General features: G+C 45.1%; 1 protein-coding gene across 1 annotated transcript in view; it reads left to right on the top strand.

The window, feature by feature from the left end:
- Positions 1-7,745: 7,745 nt before the first annotated feature.
- The window catches only part of LOC8038748 (cAMP-dependent protein kinase type II regulatory subunit), a 199,943-nt gene continuing 180,581 nt past the window's right edge, over positions 7,746-27,107 (top strand). The window contains exon 1 of the mRNA XM_042286868.1: positions 7,746-8,301. Coding sequence (XP_042142802.1) covers positions 8,073-8,301 — 229 coding nt within the window. The 5' untranslated portion in view covers positions 7,746-8,072. The remainder of the gene's footprint in view (positions 8,302-27,107) is intronic.

The raw sequence follows: 27,107 nt of genomic DNA, 5'->3' as shown, positions 1-27,107 counted from the left end.
GATTTGGATACGACTTAATAGTTCGTATCATAAAACAAAAAAACTGCACGTATGTTTGGTATATTTGGTATACGTTTGGCATTTCCATACCTACAGCTACTCTGCGAATTCACGGGGCCACCTAACGGTCACCTGACGTAACGTTATGGTGCCGCGTGACGTCATATCTTTACGTTACGTCACGGTACCGTGTAAAAACGACCGCCCTAGGGGTTCCTCTCTCTTGGGACCCCTAAGCGTTTTAGCACCCCACGGTGCGACACGAACTGCTGCGAACACCGTGACGTCATAGGCGCACACCATCGAGACTGCACCCCAGGCGCGGACACGAAAACTCTAACAGCTGGCCCTACGACTGTTATTATGCATTTGTAGAGTTTGTTGTAGGCAGTCCCCACAACAGGTGTTTGTTGTCAGTTCCCATGTTCATAAACAGTCGGTCAACATGTTGGTCAATTGTCATATTGCAGATCCACGACCTGTGCATGGACGTGAGTACCTACGATACAATGTACAGCCTGCCCCCCCCCCCCCCCCCCCCCCTCCCCCTTTTCCACAAAAAATAAATTACATTGTGTTTGCTGTTAAAAAAAAATACTATGCATCGCTGAACGCTCATTATTCTCCAAAATGTTGCGTTGGCGCTCCGTACGATATGCCAAAGTATCAGCACTAGCTTCAGACCGCTAAACCGCCTAAAACTTCTCAAAGTTTGTTGGGGTTTGTAGGAGCGTTTAAGCTTTCGTAGGTTGACGGCCGTTCTCAGAATACCAAATTTGGCAGACGCGTGTCAGGTGAGAAGGAGGAATCGCTTTTCCTGTACCGCATAACTAAAGAGCTGATTCGCCGAACCTTACACTCCGGTGAAATGTCGCAATAGCGGTCAAACAAAAGATTCCAAAGTGTTAAAAGTAAGGGTTTGTCGAAATAATCAAATAAAACGTTAGGAGCGATAAACAGATATTGTTTTACGAGAGGGCACTATCCGCGCAGCAGAAGCACACGAAGCGCCTCTGTTATTCGCTCAATCTCTCAGTACAACCCAAAATACAATGAGATGGAATGTTGTCTGAGTTATATAACTTGTGCCGTGAATCTAAAACATCTGGTATGACGCAATCATTTGAACTGAACGTTCCGTTTTGTTACCGAAATAAAATATTTGCCTTCGACTGATTTCAGATAAAAAGGTAAGTCAAATATCTCTCTATCTTATCTAAAGGTTCATTGCACGACACCGTTAGCACCAACAAGCGATCACCGAACTTTTTGTTTTCTGATTTTCTTCTAAAATCTAAGAGCTATCGTCGAAACAATCATGGTGTTGGAAAGTGCTTGCTTACCGCACTAATAAAAGCTGTAAACTTAAGTGCCACTTTGTTTTAATATTAAGTAATGTTAAAACTAATCACCGATACCGCCCTCGCACTAATAGTCGCGCAGTGTAGATACATCTCCCTATTGTAAGCTCATATTAATCTAAAATTTTCCGATAACAAAAAAAAAAGAGATATATATATTTTAATTTTATTTATGTAGACTTATTTTGCACTGTACTACGCGCGCAAAACGGGTGGGCACGATTTAAACGGGTTCGGCTTTTCCGCAGTGCTGCTAGGGGCTGCGGATGAGATAGCTTACGGGGCACTTGCAACTTCGCGCACTTCAGCACCTTCATTTTTTTTATTTGTTAATTTTTTTAAAAGGTTACACACTCATCAAAGTAACCATTCGATTGCCTCCTTTCTCAGTAAATTTGTAATACTGTTTTTCGATTAGGTTATATCAGAAGTATTGCAACCGGCGAGAGCATAAAGAACGCAAAGCTAATAGGGAGTATTCACTGGACGCCATATTTGTGAGTACTGTTTAGAGAGCGTGCTCAGAACGAGCTCACATCAATAGGCTGCTAAGGCAGGCACTCTTGATGGTGCGGAATGCGCGTTGCAAAAGAACTGTAGAAGCACGCCGTCAGCACGCGCTCAGCATTCGCGCACACAGCTATGGCCGCCAGTGAATACTCCCTATAGGGAGTATTCACTGGACGCCATATTTGAGGGCGATGTTTAGAGCGCATGCTCAGAACGAATTCACGTTATAGGCTGCTAAGACCGGCAATCTTGGTGGTGCGGAATGCACGTGGCGAAAGAACTGTAGAAGCACGCCGTCAGCACGCGCTCAGCAGTCGCGCACACAGCTATGGCCGCCAGTGAATACTCCCTATATGAAGTTGTCGCCTAAGTCGGTTGCCCGTCAAAAGCCACTGGTAGCCAAGACGAGCCACTAAACAAGCTACGTACGTTCCAGAGCAACGGCATTTTTGTCATAGATGGATGGAGGCATGCTAATTGGTGCACCATTTTTGACGGGCAGTAACTTGCACCAACAAGCCTAGATTGGATTGGATTGGAATATGCGGCTTTCCCCTTTGCATCGGATGATCAACAGTAATGGATACTGGATCTAGCCCATAATCTAACCTAGTCAGTGGTGCCTCCCCGTACTTCCGCTTCCGCTTGGTGTTCCGTTGGTCGGCCGTACCCCCTCCCCCGCCAGTCATCAGCTAAGTTCTATTCGAAATTGCAAAAAACGGTTTTCCGTCCTCTAAAAATCTAACTAAAAAAAAAAAAAAAAAAAAAAAACAGTCCGCGACAGAGAGCAGGACAATAACGCCTGCAGCTTCCCGACACCGCATCTGAAGTTCGGAAAGAGGCCGCAATTTTTCAATCGGAACTATTGCCTCAACAAGACAAGAGGGAAAGCGGGTGTCGATGCACGAAGCGTAGATTATTGAGGGGTTTATAAATAGGGTTTCCTGTTTTCGGCAAATACCGATAAACCACGAAAATTAACCCTCGAGCAGGTTTTATCAAAGTCGGGGAAACCCCGAAAAAACCCCAATTGCAGATTTTCTTTACCGAGAAAAACCCAATCTTCCAGAGAAGAAAACCTTCGACTGCGGTACAATTTTTATTTCGTGTTTATCTCGAACACAGCCACGCTGGACTGTTCGCGAGATTGCTTCTTGTTTCAGAAACCGGAAACCTTACCCCGTTTCCTTGTTTTACTGGTACGGGAATGTTTTAAAAGTTCTGGACACGAGCATGTTCTTTAAACGACGGGGAAGGCCATGATCGTGTCCTGTTTCTTACTCCGATTTTCAGTCCAACAGTCCGACGTGTGGAACTAAAAACTCTGATTTCTTGTCCAACACCGAAAATTGACAAAGAAAAACAACGAATCTTTCGGAAAAAGATAGACCGTTAAGAAACACCCCCGAACCCGGCCAAAACCCATAAAACAACAGAACCTTAGCTATAAATAGGGTTTTGTGTTTTCGCTACATACCGATAAACCCCGGAAATTAACCCCCAAGCGGCTTTTCTTACCTTTTTTTAAAAAAAAAAATCGGGGAACTCGAAAATCTTTAAATTGGAGCTGTCATTGACTAAGAAATAACAACGCTTTCTGTAAAAAAATAAAAAAAAATTTTTCCTACACGTTTTTATTTAAAAAACGAAATAAAAAATGTCCGGCATCTGGCGGAACGTTACTAATTTGACTCTTCATGTGTTTTATTGAATATGAGATGCATACATGTAGGTACATCTCAGATTAGCTTTACCTTATTTTGTCATAATGTGCACGTTTCAAACGATAAAACAATCGTTTTTTCTTTCAACAACCAAATCTTGTAGGGACTATTTCGTGCGGCGCATGAATAATGCTCAAAACTTCCTTTTGTTTCTAACACACTGTTAGAAAAACTCGTACCACGATTTCTTCTTAGTCGTTCCATAGAAGACCGCTGAGGGAATATATGCCAAGAAGCACTACCTAGTTTCGCGAGGATTTCTCGCCAGATGGCGCGACGAGTCATGTTGAGTTCTGCTCACTTCCTAAAATGTGAAACCTCGTGTTTTGATAAAACTTACCTTTTCTTTTTTTCTTTCAGTCGAACTACGGAAAGTAAGTCAACGCAAGCATATACCGAGGACATGGAACAGCGAGCGATGCTCACATCACATGGGAAACTTTTGGCAAAAATAAACAAGCCTGTTTCAATGTTCGTTGTGCGTCTAGTGTCTTAATCGGATTATGAGTTCTGCCTTCAGAACGTCTAGGTATTTGTAGGTGGTGCGGAGGAATACATGGATGGATAGATGGACGTAAGCGGTTATACGTTCTATCGGGTGGCAGCTTATACGTAGTTGTAGATGTGTAGTTCTCTGGTGGTGGTGTTGTGTATCTTGTTTTGCTCATGCTGCCAAGAAATGATATGGTTACTTTGGCGAACTACAAACAAATTTCTGAGCAGGCAGTCAGACTATGCGGAAAGCAAGTCGTCTGCTTCTTGAGTAGGAGTTGCGGTGACGTCAGTACGACGCCGAGCTCTGATTGGCTGTCATTGAAAGGATAGTGGGTAGACCTCAGTATTAAACGCCTTGAGGTCTACTCACTCTTTTTTTTTTTTTCAATCAGCCAATAAGAGTTCGACGTTCTGACATCATCGCAACCTCTGTGCAAGAAGCAGACGAACTTGCGCTCCGCATAGGTATTGAAACGGCTCGGAAAATCCCCAAGATGTGCTCTTTCGCATTGCTGCCTACGATAATTACTCGAGTATATCACTTTGGAAATATAATGTATTTAGAAAAACAGCTACTTTGCTCCAAAAGCCGTTTCTTGTGCAACTAGTTATTGCTCACAGAATGGAAACAATTACAATGACGAAGTGACGCAATTATTTCGCAATTACTTTCCTACTACGGCTGTATTCGAGTTCAATGGTGCTAATGAAAGCGTTCGTTCGCACTGTTGATTAGTCGTTTCACGGCGTTGTACAGCATGTACACTAACGCTTCGAAGCCACTTTAAACGGTCCGCCAAATTAGGTTTCTCAGCGTATCGCGATGAGATTTGCTACGGAGGTGCGGCAAGGTGATGAAAGCGTGGAGCGAAAATATCAACAAATAAAGCTACCTGTTAAAAAAAAAAGGGGGGGGGGGGGTTATTTGTTGCGGCATTTGCAGACGACGTCAAGACCGTGCCCGCCTAGTTGTATGTATAGACCTTTTCTGCAAGTGCGCCGCCATCTTGAATTGACGTCACTTCCAGTATGGGCGGAAACATTGTTTCGCCTTTGCCACGCCAATGGAAGGCATTTAGGATATAAGCGTAACCGTCACACTTTCTTGTTTTGCCTCCCCTTTATTTTTTTTTACTATTTGCAGGTTGAAACGTTGGAATATTTTTTCGTCGCCCATACCGGATATGCCTATTGGGTGGCTGGGGACGAGAGTACACAGAAAAGGTCTATAATGCCGAAGGATGGCGCAACGTGGGACACGAGAGTAGCAGAGAGCCCAGATTGAAGGGAGGGTTCATCTCAACGCGCGGGGAGCGTTTGCAGTTTAATGGCGGACGTCTCCTGCGGAGATTGATCGCAATTCCGCATGCGCTGCGTTGTTTAGTGGAGAGGGGGAAATCAAGGATGAGAGGCAAAGGCGTTTGCAGACGACCAACGCTTTCGTCACCTCCTCGCAGCTCGCATCGCAAACGCGGTCCTTAAACCACGTGACCCCAATCGAGCAGTGGGGCACTTTGTAACACTGGCTCCCCAGCCGGCGCGCATAGAGTTCCTGTATATACAGGAACTCTAGGCGCGCACGACCCTTCGTGACATCTTTCGGCGGCAGATACAACTAGGCGACCCCGGTCAGGACGTCGTCTGCAAATGCCGCGGCAAATAACCCTAAACAGGTTTTTTTTTTTTTTTTTCGTATGAATAAGGTAAGATCCGTTGGTATTTTCACTCCAAGCTTCCACCACCTATAGCCGCATCTCTGTAGTAAATCGCAGCGCGATACGTTGAGAAACCGATTTTTGCAAACCATCTAAAGCGTGTTTGAAGCGTTAGTGTACATCCCGATAGATAAGTAAAACTTTGCGCATTTATTTTACCTACGGGTGGGTGCTGAAACTTTAGTATGGTTTGTGTCTGCTGTTTTATTATTTCTCAACGCCACCAATATTTTATACTGCTCCATTTGTCGTGGCAAATCGAAGTAAAAGTGTTCTAGAGGCGGTAGTAGAAGGGTGGCTCAGACGCTGCGGTATTCGCTGCGACGACAGCGACTTTTGTGTGGTGGGACTTCTAGCACTAACCGCCAGAATCGCGACATCCGACAACATAAAGACTTTGGTTTCTGTAATGTCATTTGTGGTCTCTTCGGGACCACATTTTGATGTATGACCGGGATATATGGACGCCACACCACTTGGACGCACGTTCCAGGCACCATCGTTTGTCTACAACCTGCCAGTGGAAGTGACATTTTCCCCTTATGTAGAATTGTTTAAGTGACGTTTCATTAATTGGGACTCCCATATCGGATCAATAATGACGCCACCAGGTTGTGATAGAAGCAGTGACCAAGTAATTTGCAAACAGAACATGTACTGAAAGAGAGGACTCAGTTTGATTAATATAATACTAAAACTTCAGAAAAAAAATGAAAGCCGTTTACTACTCCCTGTCACGCCGGATTAGATCGCAGCTCTTGAGGAGGAGGAGGGGAAGGTGTATCCCTCCCGCTCACCTCCTCATCGTGCCTGCCACTCCTCCCTCCGAGCGGCGTCGGCGTAACCGTGAGGTCACGTGACCCCTGTGACCTCATGGGGGTCACGTGACCTCACGGGGGTCACGTGACCTCCCTCCGGACCCTTCTCAAATGGTCCTGGACCCCTGATGGGGGTCACGTGACCCCAGCTGTGACGTCACGTTTCTCTGATTGGCTCACAGTGGCCGTAGTCGTTTTCCTTTACCAATTTATACTAAAACGGCGTATGGTGTGTCCATCGTGAGTCTCGTGTGCAGACCAGAACAGTGCTGGCTTCACGCGCACAGATAGCAGATTTCACTCGAGACACCGATGTAAATTGATTGTTTTGTGTGTTTGTTTAGGAGGCTGGAAGTTAGCCCGCCTCAAAAGGGGTTTGGTGTCTCATCTTTCGATGAGAAATTTAGCCAGTGCAGCACAACCACTAGCCTGGGCTCTTTAACGTGCACCACGGAGCAGTGAAAATACGACCGTACGCCGGTACTGGATGCTCATCCAGATCGAAACGGGAAAAAGTGGGTATTGAACCCAGTATCCCTGGGTTCCGCAGTGCGAGCTTTAGCTCCACGTGCTCCCCCGAGTTGTGGTTCCTTAACAAATCTCGGCCACCGACGCTCATCACTTTGATGTTGCAGTGCCAATACGCTGTACAAGCTTTGAGGAAATGCTGCGAAAGTATGTCTATAATACATACACAAAATATTTGACAAAACCATATCCAACTAACTTCATCCCACCAACAAGTCTGAAAGTTTAGAAATATCGTTCTTGCTTAAAAGAGTCGCTTTTATTTTCCGCAAGAAAGTTATTGAAACCGCAGCAGTGCTTTACTCTCGGTTTGAATGTCCCGCTCACATTTTGCGCCTTCTCCATCGGCAATTTGGTGCACCTCTAAAACCAGATGCCAGCGTCGAAATGTCGGGAAACGAAAATGTAATGCTTGCTTTATTTACAAAACTAACGAGGTGCAGACAGGACATGCTTTAAAATACGTGTAAAATACGTTATATTGACAAATGCTCGCACTCTTGTTTCTTTCATTTCCTTTCTTGTTCCGTTTCACTTTTTTTCTCCGGAATAGAGGGCGCATGGGGCGCCCGCCTCGCGTTTTGATTGTTTTTATTCGCCGGAGGCGCAGCCAATCAGCGCTCGCCGTTTTTCTGCATCGGATTTTCTAGCAGACGGCGAACGGCGGTGCTGTGTTTCTCCCGTTCGTATCGTCCATTAGAAAAAATAAAAAAGGGATTCCCCTTTGCTCAAGTGGAACCGTATTATTTTCGTTCACGCTCAGCTCCGCGGTGTGTGTGTGTGAGTGTGTGAGTGTGATTTTCCCGCGAATGCTGCCGGCGTCCAAAGGATAAAAATCGCCGCAAACGAAACGTCCCCAGCGGCGAGGAGTACGGCAACACCGAGCCGCCGCCGCCGCCGTCGACGAGAGCGAGCAGCAACATGAACCGTCCACGGTACGACGTTCCGCCGGAGCTCACGAACCTCTTGCTCGAGTTCACCGTGAACGTGATGATCGAACGCCCCACGGACTTGGTGGACTACGCCGTGCGTTACTTTACGGGCCTGCGCGAGGACCGACTTCGCAACGCCTCGTCTCAGCAGCAGAGCCGGCCCCCGGCCATCGACGAGAACGACGAAGCCGTCTACAGCGACGACGAAGAACCGATCAGTGAGTTTTTTTTTTTTTTTTTCTTCTTCGGGGTCCCCCCCGGTCGCGTCGCTAGGCCTAACCTCGAATCCACCTGCGCTCTCGGTCTTGTGTTTGGTCGCCGTTCTCGACCGCGTTTTGATCGTTTCAAATCCGTTTCGGTTCGGGGACGGGGTTCGAGGTTGTTCATCATACCGCGGCGGACGCGACCGACCCCTCCTGACGTTTTTATGGTATTTTATTTTTGTTTTCCGGCACCGATAACGCGCCTTTCGACACGGGTTTCCGAATTGATAAAACTCGTACGGGTGTCGGTTGACTTAGAAAGCCGAAAACGGGTATGAAGGATGAGAATTAAAGATTCTATTTTGTATTATATTTTTTTTTTCGCTTGTCACCTCCTAACCACGATCGCTCCTCAAAGAAAAAAACAATGGGAGAGGGAAGAGTTGGTTGATGGGGAAGGGAGTTTGAAGCACTTGTGTCTTGTCGGCACTTCGGCACTGGGCCAGCTTCTCGAGATGCTTGCTTGAGTGGTTGGGTTCGGCCCGTTCGCTCGCTCGCTGGCTTGCCCCCTCTTGAGTTGTGGTTTAAATATAAAGCGGTTCCGAAGTGTCCGGGGTCTCGGGTACCTGCTATACCTGTGTAAAAATAAGAGGGCTCGAAAAAGCGAACCCAGCTGCTGTTTACCGTGGCGAATTCGGAAGGAACCGACCGTGGTTAGATTTGCTTCGTTTTGTTTTTTTATCGTCGATTCGAGCAATTAACTGCCTTCGGACGGCGCTCTCTGCCTGCGCAAATAATGTCATGTAACGTGAAAAGAGCAAATGCGTGTTTGGGGTTCTCTCTTTTTGGTGTGTGTATGCTCATAACGGTGGGAATGAGGAGCGAGCGTCAATTGTATTTGGTGTTTAGGAAAAGCCATAGGGTCTCCATGCTAGCGCACCAAAACTTGCGCACAATACACACTTAAAAAAAGAAAAGGAAACGGAGACGACGAACGCGGAAGGGGACAAACGCAGCCATTAAACTTTATTGACACAACTGTTTATGTATCATCGTTCAACATAATCGTTTATGTATCATATTGCACATAAAACACTTAGAGAAAAAGAAAAAACCCATGTGTTCAGAATGCGCAGCAGAAGTGTAGTGCAAAACAAGGACAACCTACCATACTTTGGCGGTAGTATACATACTAAATGTTAATAACAGCACAGATGTTCTACATTTACCGCATTTCGGGACGCCGTGTAGGCGGGTACTTGGAGGGTCGAGATAACAGCATTCGAACTGCAATAAATTGCAAAAAAAAAAAAAAAAAGTATGTATTTTTACATGATTTATTAGAATATGTTGGGACAACCGCCGTTGGGTCTGACCCAACAAATTTCAAATCAAGTCTGAGCTACAAAATATAATTTTTTTTTTTTATTTGCGCAGGTTATGTTTCGTCGCTGGGCCTCTTTGTACACTGTAAAAAAAAAAAAAAAAAAGAGTTTAACAGTTTTCTTGTTACAAACTATCTATTTTCGGCTACTTTTCTGTTTCGGCAATTTTTGTCAAAAAGTAATCTCTTCGGTTCTTGTCCTTTTTTGTGAAGTAACTGAATTTCGGTTGCCCGACCTCGTAGAAAAGCAGTTTCTGTTCTTAGAAATAACAAAGTTTATGTTAAAAAAAAAGAAAGAAAGAAAAAAGCGTGTTTTTGTTCCGGAAGTTTGTGAAAAAACAATTTCTGGATTCAAATATCATTGAAATTTTGTATTAAACAAAAAAAAAAAAAAAGAGATGTAAGGTTTTGTTCTGGAAGTTTGTGAAAGAAAACAGTCTGTTTGTTGCAGGTTTCGAGAAACGTTGTAGAGCGAACTGCGTCGCTGGTATTTACCTCCACAGTCAAGCTCTAAATAAACAGAAAAGCGATGAAAACGCGATACAATGAACTTACACATACACACATATAGCCCGCTGCTGAGTAGGCGTAGGCGTACACAAAACAAGAAAGAAAAAGTACAAGTGAAGACTGTGTGCAATGGGAACCACTACTTTTTTTTTTTTTTTTAAGCAAACAAAAAAGTTTTACCATTTCTTTAAATTACCCGAGACTGGGGCGACAAAAACTCTGAAGCATCAAAAGGTGGAAGAGAAAGGCGAAGTGAATAGGAAGACAACGTCTCAAACACAGCTTTGTTTTGATGTTTTTTTTTTGTATTTTTCTCCGATGTAATGAGTTTGGCTAAATTCGACTTTTTCACAATGCCGAAAGAAGTTTCACTGTTATGCACATGCGCATAAATTGCAAACGAGCTGGCATCGCCTAAGCCAGATGCAACGTAAGAAAGACAGACTTGCACGCCGTTGAGTGGGCAAACTTTGTCGTACAAATAAAAATTATTATTATTATTATTATTATTATTATTATTATTATTGGAAAAAAGGTGCGCACGAGAAGAGCCGAGGGGAAAGGAGGTCGCTCCTCTCCACTGCAGCTTTCCTAGTTGCCGCTCTTTTCCCTCTCCCACTGTCGCTGCAACATTTTCACCAGCTAACTAAATTGTTAAATGGTTAAACATCATAACATGTTGACTTCTGTATTGTGTAAACAGCAATTATTTTCTCTGAAAGAAAAAAAAAATAGAAAAGAATAGAGTCCATTTTATAATTTTGAAGAAGTCGAACTTGTTCGAATTTTCCGAAACGTTCGGAGGTTGACCAAAGCAGCCGAATCCCAGTTTCGCCAAAAGTTCGCGCCATCCTTATATGTAACAACTGTATTGATCTGAAAAAGGGGGGGAGGGGGGGGGGGGGGGGGGGGAGTTGCTTCACTTGATGTTTCGTTTATTCTTACATATTTCATGTACCTGGAATCCGCGTTGGTAATCAACTTTTTCCCCACATACCTGTCCGGTAAAACCGGGCTGGGAATGACGATACGCGCATATATTGTTCCATATCTTGCTTTACAAAAAAAAAAAAAGAAAAAAAGGTCGGTATTTTTTGTCATAAAAAAAACAAAAACAAAATTACGCCCACTTGACAACATTACCTGTTTAATCAGTCGTTTCGTACCTCATACATAAAACACCTAAGAATAAAAAAAAAAATTAAAATTAGGAACGTGGATTTGCTGCCACCTTTGCAGTGGCTGACGTCCGATTAAATTGTTTTTTTGGTCAAGTCGGTGTAGTTGATTTCTTATTTCCATTGTATTCGTAGGGGCTATCCTCCTACATACCTGGATTATTTAGTCGAAGAGTTCATTACACGTATAGGAAAATTTCGGAACTATGCAATATGCCTACTTTGAGCTCAAGAGGACGTGGGCGAGATTTTGTTATTTCTGTATAAACGCCTTCCGGGATTAATCATGTTCGCGTTCCGAGGCGAGTAGTGCTAGTTACTTTTTCTTTTAATCCAACCACCTCAATTAGCCCTATGACTCGCGTACAACACCCTCGGTACAGTAAATATTGACGTTTTAAAGTTATTTTTTTCTTTTCTCTAGCATTTCGTTTTTTTTTTTTATTAATTTGCAATCTCGCTGTGCACCTTCATTACCGAGGCATCGGCTGTTCATGAGCTCAGCAGATAAACGAACGAAATGAAAACGGAAATAGTCGAAATATGCGCACGAATGAACCGTACTGATCTAATAAATGGGAAGGAAGTTTCTTTTGTTGGACCATAAATGCTCTCGTCTGTGTCTTTAAAAAAAATATAAGTATATATATATATTTGTAGAACTTGTCTACAAAGTCCTTATAACGCATGAAATGCAGTACTTAAGGAGTGATCGTAATTATTTGTTTAGAAGGCTTTATATAGCCTTTTATAGTGTAGCTCATGTGGCATCAATATATCCAGACGTATATAAAGATATGGGTCTCCTGACTTCAATTTTTTCGCTAAACTTAGCGCGGAAGCCAATTTGCTCTCTAAGCAGTAGGGTGAAGACTTGGGCGAGTCGGTTTTGCATATTGAAAGAAATAAAAGCAGCGCGAACAAGACGAGACGTATACAGACAGAGCGCTGACTCTCAACTGTACTTTATTCTCTCCGTCTTGTCTATCGTTTTATCTTTATCGTCTCTTCTTGTCCTTCGTCTTGTTCGCGCTGTTCTTAATTCTTCCAATATGCTCTATAAGTCACATGACGCTGCGTCACGCGACATCAATCCCCCCCCCCCCCCCCCCCCCCCAACTTAGCGAGAAAACTGCTGTAGTGTATATGTCAGGTAATATGAATTTCCCCTCCAAAATTAGCGGGGAAGCTGAATTCGTATATAGGTCTCGCGGTCGGTTTTTTTCTCGGAATGAGATGTGGAGGAGATCCTGCTGCTGGTCTCAGGGTCGGGGTGTAGCATTCTAATGCTTCTTTGACTAAAAGAATTGGCCGAATTGTATGTATGCACAAAAAAGCTTGGTGAGCTGTCGGAGCGGCCGCTGTGGCAAAAGCATCGGCGTCTTCATTACCTTGGATGCCGATGTGGGAAGGAATCCATTGAAAGTGAAAGCTGTTTCCATTTCTGCCTGCGGCTTGTGAGAGTTCTGCGGTTGTTCGAGCAAGAGGGGAAGCATCCTCCAGGTTCATGAGTTGGCGTAATGCTCCTTTTGAATCCGTAAACACCACAACCGATCGGGGAGCTGAAGAAAGGGGTGTTTCGGTGATTGCTAGCCAGATAGTCATTAATTCAGCTGTTGTGGTGTCGAAGCAAGTGTCAAGCTGTCCCATGTTGCCGAGGCCAAGTTCCGGGACAGTGTACGCTGCTGTAGCTGTGTTGTTCTTAATGCTGCCATCAGTGTAAATATGTAACATTTTATCGTAGTCTGTGTGTATTAGTTCTAGTGCAATTTTCCGGGATATCACCGCTGCTACCCGCCGACGTTGTGGTAGGTCAGGAATCTCCGTGGCAACTTTGAAGAGTAACTCCTGATGTGGTGGCGGCAGAAGTGGGACGTTTTCCGGATAGTCGATTGAGTCACGGAAAGCTTTGGCGACTTGACCAAAGCGAGAATGGTGTCGGGATGCCAGTGTGTCGATGAATTTGGAAGTTGACTGGGCACGGTGAAGTCTAGTCATGTGTCGTAGAGCCCTCTCGTGGGCCTGCAGCCCTAGTGGTGAATCCCCTGCTTCAAATAGTGTAGGTAGGCACTGCGAAGTTTTAGGGAGGCCCAAGCATATGCGTAAAGCTTTCCTGTGGAACAGCTCGAGCTTCTTTCATTGCGCGTTTGATATTATCAGAAGAGGGAGAGCGTAGAGGAAGCGGTTTACAATAACTCCCCTATAAAGGCTCAGCATTGTATTTTTTGACTGCTTCCCCAGTCACGACCGGCGATGCGTTGAATTGCACCGAGAAGCTTTTCAGCCTCAGGTTGCCAGTTTACTCTATTGTCAATAATGACACCGAGATATTTGACGGTGTTTTCTCTCCTAATCCGCATGCCATGTAACTTCAAGGATGAATATTCACCTCGAAGGCGTCCACGTGGTCGGTAGGATAGTGCAATTGTTTTTTCTGTAGATATTGTTAGCCCTGCGTGGTGCAAAAATGATGTAGCAACATTGAGGGCGCGTTGCAGCCTGGCTTGTACTCTGGTAGATAGGCGGGTGGATCCAGTGCACCACAGAGCAATATCGTGGGCGTAGATCGAGCAATGTATTGGAAATGTTTCCGACTGAGGTAGTCCAGGGGGAAGTCCAGCCATCACTATGTTAAATAGTAGTGGGCTTAGGACACTTCCTTGTGGGATGCCTTGAGTGCTACCTCGTGCAGAACTCTTTGCTCTTGGTAGCTTTACGTAAAATGTTCTTCCTCGGAGAAAGGCTTCAACGAAGTGATATATTTTCCCACCAATTCCAATAAGTCTGAGACGTTCAAGAATAATTGTATGCGGAAGAGCATCGTAAGTTCGATGTATATCTAGAAACACCGCATGTACGATATTCTTTTGTGCCTTTGCTTGTTCGAGGGATGAGGCCCGATCTCCTATTGCATCTGTAGTTGAGCGACATTTGCGAAATCCCGAAATCTGATGAGCAAAGGAGTCCGTCTGCTCTAGCTGCCAGATCAAACGTCTATAAACCATGCGCTCCATCAATTTGCAGAGGCAAGAGCTTCAGTTGTTTCTTTTTCAAATTTAAGAATCGGCGTTATTGTCGATTGCCGCCAGCATTTGAGGATGTCTTCAGAGTTCCAGATGTCGTTGAGATGAGTGAGGAGTACAGTCTGATGTTCGGTGTCGAGATTCTTTAAGGCCTGGTTCGTAATTCCGTCTGGCCCAGGTGCGCCTCGTCTTCGGCAACGAGAAAGCGCGAAGGTGAGTTCAGCGAGCGTAAAGTTGTTATCAATGCAGACGGTGCTACGACATGCAATCTGAGGCTCAGGTGCGGAGGGGGCGTCCCCATACAAAAATGGTCTATGGTCGGCTATAGAAAATTCTTTGTATGGCCGGCTATAGCAAATTGGCCCAATTAGCTATAGCCGTTTCTATGGCTGTCTATAGCTTTCCCTATGGTCTCCCCTATAGTTGTCTATAGCTTTTTCAATGGAAATTTCGCTATCGAATTCGGTATGGTTTAGTCTATGGGTCTCTTTAGAAAGGATGCTATAGCCGCCTATGGCTTTTCTTTTGGTTCCTTTAGCCGCCTACAGCATTTTGTATGGTCTGCTATAGAGATCTCTATGGCTTACTCTATGGATCTTTTTAGACACCGTGCTATAGCTGCCTATGGCTTTTCCTACGGTTTCTTTAGCCGTCTATTGCCCTTTGTATGGTCCGCTATAGCTCATTCTATAGCTCGTCTTATGGTTCCCTATACCCATCGTGCTACAGCTTTCTATAGCATTTCATATAGTCCCTTTAGCCGCCTATAGCATATTGTATGGTTTGCTATAGAGATCTCTATGGCTTACTCTATGGATCTTTTTAGACACCGTGCTATAGCTGCCTATGGCTTTTCCTACGGTTTCTTTAGCCGTCTATTGCCCTTTGTATGGTCCGCTATAGCTCATTCTATAGCTCGCCTTATGGTTCTCTATACCCATCGTGCTACAGCTTTCTATAGCATTTCATATGGTCCCTTTAGCCGCCTATAGCATATTGTATGGTTTGCTATAGAGATCTCTATGGCTTACTCTATGGATCTTTTTAGACACCGTGCTATAGCTGCCTATGGCTTTTCCTATGGTTTCTTTAGCCGCCTATTGTTCTTTGTATGGTCCGCTATAGCTCATTCTAAAGTTCGTCTTATGGTTCTCTATACCCACCGTGCTACAGCTGCCTATAGAATTTTCTATGGTTCCTTTAGCCACCTATAGCATCTTGTATGGTGTGCTGTAGAAATCTCTATGCCTTTCTGTATGGATCTTTTTAGACACCGTGCAATAGCTGCCTATGGCTTTTTCTATGATTTCTTTAGCTGCCTATTGCTCTCGGTATGGTTTGCTATAGCTTCTTCTATATCTCGTCTTATGAGTCTCTTTACCATCGTGCCATAGCTGCCTGTAGTTTTTCTTTTTACCGCAATCGTATGAAATGTGAAACAAATTATTTGTTGTCACTGGACATCTTTTAAAAACCCTTGTGAGACGTGCCGAACTTCATAACCCCATTTAAAACAAAGAGCTAACATTTCAACAAAACAACAACAAAAAACAAATGCACTCACTCAGGTGTTTGCAAAAGCACAGGTAAACAGACACAAGGTATTGTTTTCAAATCTCCTAGAAGTTTATTACACACAGCCCATTCTGTAGACAGGCGCACACTAAGCAATCTCTACTATGCGAAGAGGTACTACTGAGCTGTTATACAACTGAGGATATTGTAAAGCAAACAAGAACCAAAGGCAATTCCTGGGTAGTGTCTAGTCCCCCGGCAGCCGGCCGAATTCCCCCCCCCCCCCCCCCTTTCCCCCCGAAATTCTAAGGCCAGTCGCCACTCATTGGCGCTGCAATCAGTTTATCAAAAGACGTTTCATCGAGATCGTTTCATCACACGTGACGTTTATAAACAACTCAAGATATGTTTTGTTTTTTTTTTTTTTTGTAATGATTTGCCAAGAAGTGGCGTGAACGGGTCGGCTGAGTCGGTGAGCACGCGCCTCAGGAATACAGGCGCGACGAAATGTCCCTGCAGCGTGCAATTCGCGTAACGAGTGCCGACTAAACGTGTGTCCATGAAGCGTCTATCCACGAAAAGGTGTCCATGAAACGTCTTTTCACAAAACGCAGAGAGAATAAGAATGTCAGTATTCTAACTACAATTTTCACATGATTTCAGAGAGCTAGTGGCAGGCGACTGCGGTAGAATTACGGAGAATTTATTCTCCCAGCTGTCAGAAGATAGGCACTGCCAGGAGATCAACACTACAGAACGGTCAATTGTCGCCGTAGGTTGCAGCGCACTTACGTTCAAAATACCGGACTTGAAAGATGTAATCCGAAAAATACGTCGACACGGGCACTGCAGACCAACCACTCAAACACAAAACCGAGAAGGAAGGGATCCGTGAAGATTCACCACGATGTAGCACAAGCTGTCATTTGCCGAACCGAACACTGCACGCATCACAAGAATGTCTTGGGCTTCTTTGAAGAAATCGCTTGTTGCCGACATACGGGTAGGACTTTTCGATCGGGATACCTTTTAACATAGAAGCGAAATCCACAGCAGCTCCGCGGACCGCACGACACGCGAAACTAGGTCCGCAAGCAGCCTCATTCCGGGATTGGCAGCGGCTATTACGTCATCCGTCAAACCACGTGATCACGCTCCTTCCGTTACATGCGCACAGAGAGCGTAGTGAAGCGATAGAAAGTCTACGGTTGATTGGTCCGCCGAGTACGCACCTTCTGCAATGCTTTTAGCTTAGGGAGAGAGAGAAAACAGAAAAATTGAAAAGCAGAGCTCCTTCAAGGCCAGAACGGGGGTGCGATCACAAAGACTAATCCTCAGGGGCATACCAACAATGAACACAGCGAGAGAATGTGTCGCTTATATCCTGTTGACAGTTCGAGCCAAGGTTGATAGTGCAGTGGATGCTATGTGTGGCCTTGGGCTTAAGGCAGGTGCCGTGTCCAGCGTTATCACCAGCTTCGAGACAGTTGTCACGGGACCCTAACCGGAGACATGATTGGCCTCAAACACGCATAGCGTCTACTCTGCTGTCACTACCGAGTGAACAGGACAGCTCCATGAAGGCCCCCTAGCTTTTGAACTTTTTTCTAAAGCTGCACTTCCCAGAAGTGACCCAAAACGAGGCATGTTTGAAGATATCATATTTTACGCCTTTTAGCCCACATTCTAATTCAAAATGAATAATTAATGGCGAATACTTTCTCTTTGCGCAGGATGTCCACAAACAAATAAATAAATAAATATATATATATATATATATATATATATATATATATATATATATATATATATATATATATATATATATATATATATTTTTTTTTTTTTTTTTTTTTTTTTTCACCTAGCACTTTTGAATTATGTGTACACTGTTAGGTTCGAATTTTTAAACGTCAATTTTGGGAATCTTTGCATCGTTGTGGCATCTATGATTGAGTGGTTTAAGAAATTTGTGCCGTAATACGTTTTTCATCCGTGAGTTCAGTCTACATCACTGCCATCAACTACAATCTCTGAGCACCATGATGACTCATGGTGGGGATGTGTGCTCCAAGAAGCTCCAATGAGTTTAATGTCTCATAATTTAAAGAAAAAGGAGAAAAATTAGCCACAGCGCTTGCTGATTTGTTGAATTCGCAGAACAGAAAGATAATGGGACGCACCTAGGGTAGCGCGTGCCTAATAATATTAATTTTTTTTTTCGGCTGTTATTTTTGTATATTTCGCCGTTCTCGACATGGGCGTTGACGGACATTGTACCGCTGCTTACGCCCCTGCCGGGGTAAGCTTTTTTGTTGTCACGATACTCTATCGCGCTATAGGCGCGTCGATTTAACGCTCATGAAGTCTCGAGAGAACTGTGAATTGTATAGTCAGAGCAATGACGCATCAATCGCGAAATGAGAGACGACTGCGTGGGACTCTCGAGCAGCGTTAACTTGCTGATGATGCAGGGCGCTGCTTTGTCGTTGAGATTCTTTGTCCTGCGAACGCCGGCGAAAACGTTCCAGTGCTCGGCGTACCCTAGGCAGCAGCGCCTGTCAGCGACCGCCCGCGCAGCATCGCAACCTTTCTGGAGCCTACTGGCAGTCTGCGAGCGCCGACGATTTATCGTTGCGACTTGAATGGAAGCATTTTATGAACTCCTGCGGTGAACATGTAACACCGCGAACATGAACTCCCGCGAACATAATCCCCGCGACGGCGAACCGCCGGCGCTCGCAGACGGAGGGTTCCGATGCTGTGCGAACGGTTGTTGGAGGACGCTGCGTAGGGTATACGCCGGGCTCTGGAACGGCTTCGAAGCCATTCGAAGGGCAAAGGATTCGCGACGACCAAGTAGTGTCTGGCATCTTCAGTAAGCTAACGGGGCTCGAGAGTCCCAAGCTTACATTTCCACAGAGCGAGCGCGGCCGGCCAGATCGAGGCGCCGTCAGCACTCGCGTCGCGATTGCTACGTCGTTGCTCTGCCTACACCGATGACATGTGCACCGGCATTCGAAACCGCCCTCTCGAGACTTTATACGAGTCCAATAGACGGCTTTATAGCGCGATAAACCGTCGTGACAAGAGTGAAGCTCACCTCTGTAGTGGCGTAAGCAGCGTTCTTGACGCCGCGTCGAGAACGACGAAATATACACAAAAAAACATCAAATATATTTAACACAGCAGGCAGAAAGAAATACAAACATGGCAGGGACACGGACAACGTAGAAGGCGCGCTACGAAATACATATAGTTACAAAATACACTGGAAACGACAGATAATTAGAGCTAAAAAACGGAAGATTGAGATGACGTCAACGCCGAAATAAGGCAATGCGCAGGGAAAGCAGCCGGCAAAACTGCAATAGCCCTATAGGCAGCTATGGACGCTTTTGTGATCGCGGGCGTATAACCTGTTAACCTGGCTGAAGAAAATTCTCGCCCCGATCGAGCGCATAAATGACTCTCTTACACTTTCGTACATCTGCAGTAAAAAAAAAAAAAAAAAAAAGAGGGTCGCGGGCTTATAGCCTAAGCAAACCAGTGAGCCGACTAAAAAAATTGGATGGTCGCGAGTCTATAGCTCGGGAGACATACATCCCTTTATAGCCGGCTAAAGTACATTGTAAGGTCGGAGGCTATAGCATTGGTGACATAGAACACTTTTGAGTCGGCTAAAGAAAATTCAATGGTCGCGATTCTATAGATTTAGGGACATACACCACTCTATAGTAGGCTAAACCACATTGAATGGTCGGAGGCCTATAGCTTTGGTGACATAAAACGCTATAGAGTAGGCTAAAGAAAATTCAATGGTCGCGATTCTATAGATTTTGGGACATACACCACTCTATAGCCGGCTAAAGCACATTCAATAGTCGCGAATCTATAGCATCAATGACATACATATTTCTATAGCTCGCTAAAGAATATTGAATAGTCGCGAGTCTATAGCTGCGTAGTCATAAATTATTCTATAGCCAGGTATAGAAATCGGAATGGTCGAGATTCTAAAGCTTTGAAGACATACATTTTCCTATAGGTGGCTATAGCTTGTTTTATGGTTTCTAATGGCTGACCATAGAGGGCCATAGAAGGTGATAGCTCACCATAGGATTTTCTATAGACGTCCATAGATCATTTTTGTATGGGCTGTGTAAGGCTGACTTTACGCGCAAACTCGTTTGCGAAAATTTCGGCCAGGCTTGACATAGTGATGTTGCCTTTAATATCAATAGCCGCAAAAGGACAGCTGGGGGAAATCGGAGTGAGAAAGCATTTTACTGTTTTCCAGGGTGTTCGAGACCCCGAGTCTGTGTTTAGGGAATCACTCCGTTGATGCCATCTGCGTTCTTCCGAGCCGAACCGTGTGTCTTCGGTGCACAGCCTCTATTCGCCTTGATATGGTCCAGTCTTCCGCCTCGTCTGTTCTTCTAGCAACTCTTTGAGCTCGCCGGGCAGCCGCACGAAGGTTTAAATAAGTGAGATCAGGGATGGGCTTCGTTACGGGGAGAGTTATAGTATTGGTGGCTGCATTCAGTGTTGTTGATATCGCGCCCTCAATTTCAGGTATCGGTGGGACGGACATCAACTTGGATAGACAAGAACGATATAGATCCCAATTGATCACTTTATGAATATTTTTCTTGATTGGGATACTTTTTTGAGGCGTCAGTCGGATGGGAAGATGGTCACTACCCCATCAGGACGGCTCTATGTCCCATACCATTTGAATATCTTGGGAGGCAAATGTGAGGTCCAGCACGCTGGCATTTCTTAGGTGTGCTCGGATAAAAGTTGGTGACCCTGAGTTGAGGCATTTGAGGTCGAGGTCCCTCATAACGTCTAACAGTGCTGTGCCTCGTAATGTCGTCACATCGCTACCCCAAGCGGGGTGATTACCGTTAAAATCTCCACACCATACTAAGGGACCCCGACAGCGTGCGCGAATAAGCCGTATTGATGCAGCATCCCAAGGCTGACCTGGGCGAACATAACTGGATATGATTGTAACGTCCCGCCCAGACAAGCGCAAAGTAACGGCAACGTGTTCATCAATTACGGTGTTAATGTCGTCAAGGTTGACCTCCATTTGCGAGATGTATCGTTTCACGAAAAGTGATGCTCGTGACCTTCGTCCGGATGGGGTGTTTTGCTGTGATATTCGACGTATGGTGAAAGCCTGTGTATACCTCGCTGAAGATATGACTCTTGAAAAGCAAGCACATCCGTTTGGGTTTCTCTCAGGCGCCGGCGGAGTTCTGGTAGGCGTGGACTAAGGCTGTTGGTGTTCCATTGAATAACGGTAGGAGGACTTGTGCGGGTCGTGTCTTAGGACGTCGGTTGGTTTGGCTGGGTTTACCCATAATGCTGGTTATTCAACCCATCATGAAGCGCTGAACATTTTAATACTGTTTCCATTGAGAGCAAAGCTTGAACTTCAGCAAGGTCGCTTGCTCCCGGTAGGGATCGAATGATAGCTTTTAGAGCCACGAATAGCATTGTAAGCAAAGGATTCTGTTCCAAGTTGCCAGATGGGGTAGGTGTTTTTTGTTGATTTGAATCAGGAGTCCTCAGTTTTGGTGGCCTTCGAAATCGAGGAGCAGACGTAGGTCGTCGAGTTTCTGATGATTGGCTAGATTCTTGTTGATGGCGGCCCTTGTCTTGCTTCCTGTTGTTTGGAAGACGCGGGTAGTTCTCTTCATTAACCATCAGATTATGCTCCACGGTTAGCTTTACGAAATCCGGGTTTACAGCTGTTGGTTTGCGTTTTGGAGATTTGCCGTACTTCATCTCTGTATTGCGTGCAAATGTTGCTGCCTTCTTGCTGGGACATAGGCCGTTTGATGCCGGGTGAGGTCCACCACAATTCGCGCAGCAAGGTTGACGCCTCAGTGAGCAGTCCTTGTGGCTTTGTGCGCCCGCGCAGATCTTGCATTTCTGTGGGCCTTTACAGTACTTAGCCATGTGGCCATGCTTCTGACAACTGAAGCATTGCATGGCGATTCCGAAGTACTCTTGTACGGGGTGGCTCGTAAAGCCGAGAAACACTTTTGTTGGCATTGGTTTGTCAGGTCGAAATGTGAGGATCACACTCTCGTGAGGCTTGACTGTTGTAGTTTCATCGTCATTTCGAATGTGCGATGCTTGTGGACGGACGGTTGTAACTCCGGAGTCTTTCAAGTACTCCAGCAGCTGCTCATCTTTGTATTCTCGGGGCACTCCTGTTATTTTGCCGACGCTTCTGGAGTACGATGCGGGAACACTACTTGTACATGGAATTCCAGCGAGTGCTGTGATGGCGAGGAGTTTGTTGGCTGACGTCAGAGGTGACACGTTCACGACTAGGTTGCCATCCTTTTGTAAAATGGTGGGCTAGTAGCTTGTCTTGCGCTACGGCGACTATTTCTGTGGCCAGGTTGTTAGGGTTTACCAACCAAAAGGATGCCATTGGATTGGTAGCGTTGAACATGGTTGGGATTCCTGTTGCTCGATCTTTTCTAGGAGATACCAGTGTAAATGGGGTGGGGTCGTCGTCCTCATTGCTTTGCATGTCGTTTTCAAATTCGCTCATGTCTCGGTGTCTTTTTGCGCACGTAGTCTTCGGGTCAGAGATGTTCGGGGAGGCGGTGCAATTGTTCAGGCCAGGGTTCGACATTTTCTTTGACGGCAGTCCAGAAGCGGTACCGGCAGTCCGCCCGAAGGCGACAGATGACCGCTGTTGACGCAATATACTGAGAAGTCCGAAATATTTCAAGAAAAATAATAATATCAGCAGGAACGGAAAAAATGTAGGACTTGCCTGCAATCGTCGTCTTCGTCTCCCGAGGGTTCGACGGAAGCAGTGCTATTGACGAGGAGATCGAACTCTAGGGGGCGCAGTTTCATCATCATCATCATTACCAACCACAAACAATCGCTGTGTGGCAAACAACTCCGACGCTAGCACGGTGTTTCTTTTCGTTTTTAAGCGATATTTGTATCTTCGACGAAAACGGGTGCTTATATAAGCGATTTTATGTTGCAGCCGATCTTGTATTTCTGACACTGACGAATGTTTACCGGTGGCTTTTTGGTGAAAACCGGAAAGTTTACGGCCTAATTATGACGTGCTGTTTGCATAATTCGCGATAGATTTATGCTCCAATTTCTTTTTTCTGTGTGTCTTTTCTGTGTGACTGTTGCCATTTGTAAGGAAGGAACTCGTACAGCTGCGTCTGTGCATCTTTTTGTCGCGGTATCTCTCCATGATGCGCTTGGCGGAAAATAAACATTATTATTATTATTATTATTATTATTATTATTATTATTATTATTATTATTATTATTATTATTATGATTATGATTATTATCACGTTTCTAACTATTGACTATTTTCTCTTTGGGGACCACTGTAATCGACGAAAAGCGACCGGGGTTATGTGCAAATTCCTTACTCATTTCTCAAATCTCGTCTTTTTATTTCTTTTTTGTTTTGTTTTACGTGCCCTCTGTGCAATCTTTGGCTCGTTTCTCATGGGCCGCCTCCCCCCTTCCTATCTTCTTTTCTCGCTCTTTCTCTCCCCGTCTTGTTCTCGATGACGTTGATGCCTCGTGATTGACAGCTCCCTCCGGCATCCGCCGAGAACGGCATTTTGTTTTTTCGTATTTTTTTTTTTGTATTTTTTACGACGAGAAGTCATAATCCCTCGAAGCTAGATACAACGGCTTTTGTCTTTTTTTAACGCTTGTTAAAAATTTTACGAGCCGTCATCGGCCGTGGGTTGCAGTCACATTCCTGCTTCGAAAGCGCCGGGTCCGATTGAGAACCCCGGTATTTCGATCCGTATAAATTAACTTCGCGTCGCGGAAACCTGAAACTCTGTGACCATGGGGGTACACTAGTGGTGGTGATGGAATGCGCAGCTTTGAGCACTTTAAAGGCTACCGGAATCAAGATGGTGTAAGCGAAAAATAAAATATCGCTATGAGCCGACGTTTTCTTAAATTCAGTACTCATCACACCAAAAATTGACGCTGTGAGCGCCCATTTATATATCAAAAATGCTTTTGGTTTCTTTTTTTTTTTATCGTGAATGCGTGAACGTTAGTTTACAGAAAAAAATATAGATATATATATATATTTTTTTTTTGGTATCTGTCGACTTAGATCACGCCGAATTTCGGGGAGGAAAATAATGACGGTATTTTACGAATAAAGTTCGTCAGAGCACAGGGTTAGTGGTTCTATAAAAAGGTCAATTCAATTTTTCTTTTTTTTTTCTTTTACTATTTACAAAAGGGAGTTTCCCGTTTATCTCGTTCATGTCCGTTCAGTACAATGAGCCAATGTACATACATTAGACCACGACAAAAGCCAGTGTTCCAGTTTCCAGTTTAGGCCATACTATTTGTGCTTCTTAGAGGGAGAAGGGGTTGTGTTTGCATCGCAGTGAAAGTTGTGAACCTGTAGACTTCATAGGATGGGGAGGTCAGCTGAGGGTTTGCATGCGTCCAGGAGTTCGGCTATTTCAAAGTACCGACGTTTGTTAAAATAACTATCGTTTTCGGATTTGTCATGGGACAGTTAGTACTACCGATCCCCAGGGCACCAAATGCAGGTACAGACATACATTTCGATACCGGAGATTTTTTTTTAATGAATTTAGTGCAGGATTTTATCACGATATATTTATATTTATTAAAAAAAAATAAGAGTTGAATTAAAGCTTACATTTGCAAGAATTGGCAATCTTGCAAAACTAAACTCGGACAAACCTCGAATTTCCAGCGAAAACCAAGCTCCGAAAAACACCTTCCGAATTTCACAAAAAAAAAAAAAAAACTCCGAAAACACAGAATCCTAGGTCTAGACACTTTGACTCTTTGGAGTCTTTGCAAGCTCGTCGAATTTGCTAATGTCCCCAGTGCATTGGAGACGCTGACGACGGAAACCCGAAGTCATGGTCATGATAGTCCAATCAGTTCGCTCCGTGAACTTCGGCCCCCAGCTTCGTGTTTGACGAGTTTAAAGTCCTTGGAAAAAAACAACTTAAGTTACGAAAAAAAAATTGAATAAAAAAAAATTTTACGAGTCATTGGGGCGATTCGGAGCATGCGCGGGGAGGCTGCTGCTTCGGTTTTTCATGAAACATTAAAATTCCTTCCTGCGGGCAGACGCGCGCTTGTTTACCCAAGATGGAGTCGGTGTACGCGTTCAGGGAGCAGGCGATCGACTCCACGCTATTCGCTCACGCAGTCGCTTCAGCGAGATCCTTGGGCTGTGCGCATTTGCAAACGGGGCGGCGGGACATCGGAACGCGGGCAAACGGGCTATAGATGCTTCGCCCACGCTTGCTTAGACGCCTTTTTGTTCTTCTTCGTGACTCGGAATGAATATGTGATGTGCCGCGCTGTTAGTTGAAACGCGCCGACGATCGCCAGAAATTTCTTTCGGAGCTCGCGGATGGCCCTGACTGCCGGTTTAACTTTATTTTCCGCCTGTTTCTTTAGGCAGCCAAGAGAAATTCGATCTAGTACGCTAACCTGGAGAAAGTATGTTCATTCGAACATCACTCGCGTGAAAAGAAAAAAAAAGCGTAATCTATATTTCTTTGTTTTTCCAATCTTGGCATGACAGGTAACATGTTAGGGCACAAACAATGTGCTGAAGGTTTAACATTTTAGACAAAACCCCGAGACTCGGGGGAAGGAAGGACGACACAACACGAAATTTCAAACGCAGCTCTTCCTTCTTCCCAGTCTCGGGGTTTCGTCTAAAATGTTGGCATGACATTTTTTGTCTCTATGTTTTAGGATTGCGTTACCGCGCTGAGCTTGAACACGAAGCGTGAAATTATTAATATGATTATTCCTGGGTAAATTAGGTGGGGATGCTATATGCGTCAGTCCCCCCATATATACTTCTTTCTTCTATTGCACCATAGAGTGATTGCATTTAGTAACCCTCTCTATCTACACACACACACAGTAATTGCGTACGTGTGTATGCGCCTGATTACTATTTGGTCGTTCCACAACTCGGCCATTTCGCTGGTGTTTAGTGCAGCGCAGCGGCACAGGTCTGACAGCAAACGGATCCACATCGTTTCTTCCGTGCCGTTCCACTCTGGGTGAGTGGCCATCCAGCGCCGTCGCATCGCTGCTGAACCAACGTTGGCTGAACCGGCAACTCGACGCAGTAGCGCCCACTCGGCGCTGCTGTGTGTGTGCGAACACTGAACAGGAGCTTTGTGCTGTCGCGGGCTGTTCTAACGGTCCTGGAGGACAGAAAGCCGTTTCCCGCAATTTTAGACGACGTGCAGTGCTCGTCTATATGGGTAGAAATTGAGGGAGAAGGGTAGGTGACATCGGTGCCTATAGCGAGCTTCGTCTCGACTCGTTGAGAGAGCGCTAGGTGCCTTTTTCTGGCCTCGCTATCTCGAACGCGCCATGGAGGTAAGACGCTTCTGGAGACGACATATATGACACCACCGCGAGTGAAGCAGGGGTAGGCTTCCGGTTCGGAAAGACACGCACCCAAGGATGACCCCAAAACGATCAGATACCAAGAGACGATATTGGACGGAAAGGAGAGCTGCAGATTTGGCGCCAACGGCTGTTTTGGTCACCCTTGGGGGCCTTCCCATCGACTGAGACCTCTACTTCCAGCTCCACTCCGAACCTTCTTGTTCGGCTGGCATTGGCCGGTATGACTTTAAATTGCGTATCGATTATGCATCAAACTTGCATATTTTTTTCTACCTGAGGTGTCACGAGCGCTGCCTTTCCAAGGTGATATAATTGGACAACATCGAAATGTATACTTAGAAGCCAAGCGGTAGTAGCGAATATACCAACAGCTGCCACCAGCACTGCGGATGTTTATCGGGGGAAACGTAATATTTGGCGGACGCTTATTTGCGGAGACGGCGCGTGACGCGGATGGATGAACCCTTTAAATCGGACGGCGGCTTGCGCCATCTAACGAGGGCTTTTTAACATACCGTTGACGGTTGGGCGAGTTGGCAGTTCATTATTAGAAGTACACGCAGCGCAGCGACACTGACAGAGTAAAAGAAGGTTGAGGGACAGCAGCTCTGACTCGCGGAAAAGCTCGAAAGCGAAATCGACGCCGCGCTCTGAAAGGAGATACTTTCGCCGCGGCCGTCTGCTTATTTTGCTGCTTGGTTTTTGTAGACGCATTGCCTGACGTGCTTGTTTATG

Source organism: Ixodes scapularis, unplaced genomic scaffold (genome assembly GCF_016920785.2).
Source record: "Ixodes scapularis isolate PalLabHiFi unplaced genomic scaffold, ASM1692078v2 PGA_scaffold8__174_contigs__length_109621045, whole genome shotgun sequence".
Taxonomy (NCBI): domain Eukaryota; kingdom Metazoa; phylum Arthropoda; class Arachnida; order Ixodida; family Ixodidae; genus Ixodes; species Ixodes scapularis.
Note: the sequence above shows the minus strand (reverse complement) of the source record. Positions and strands in the feature narration are given on the sequence as shown.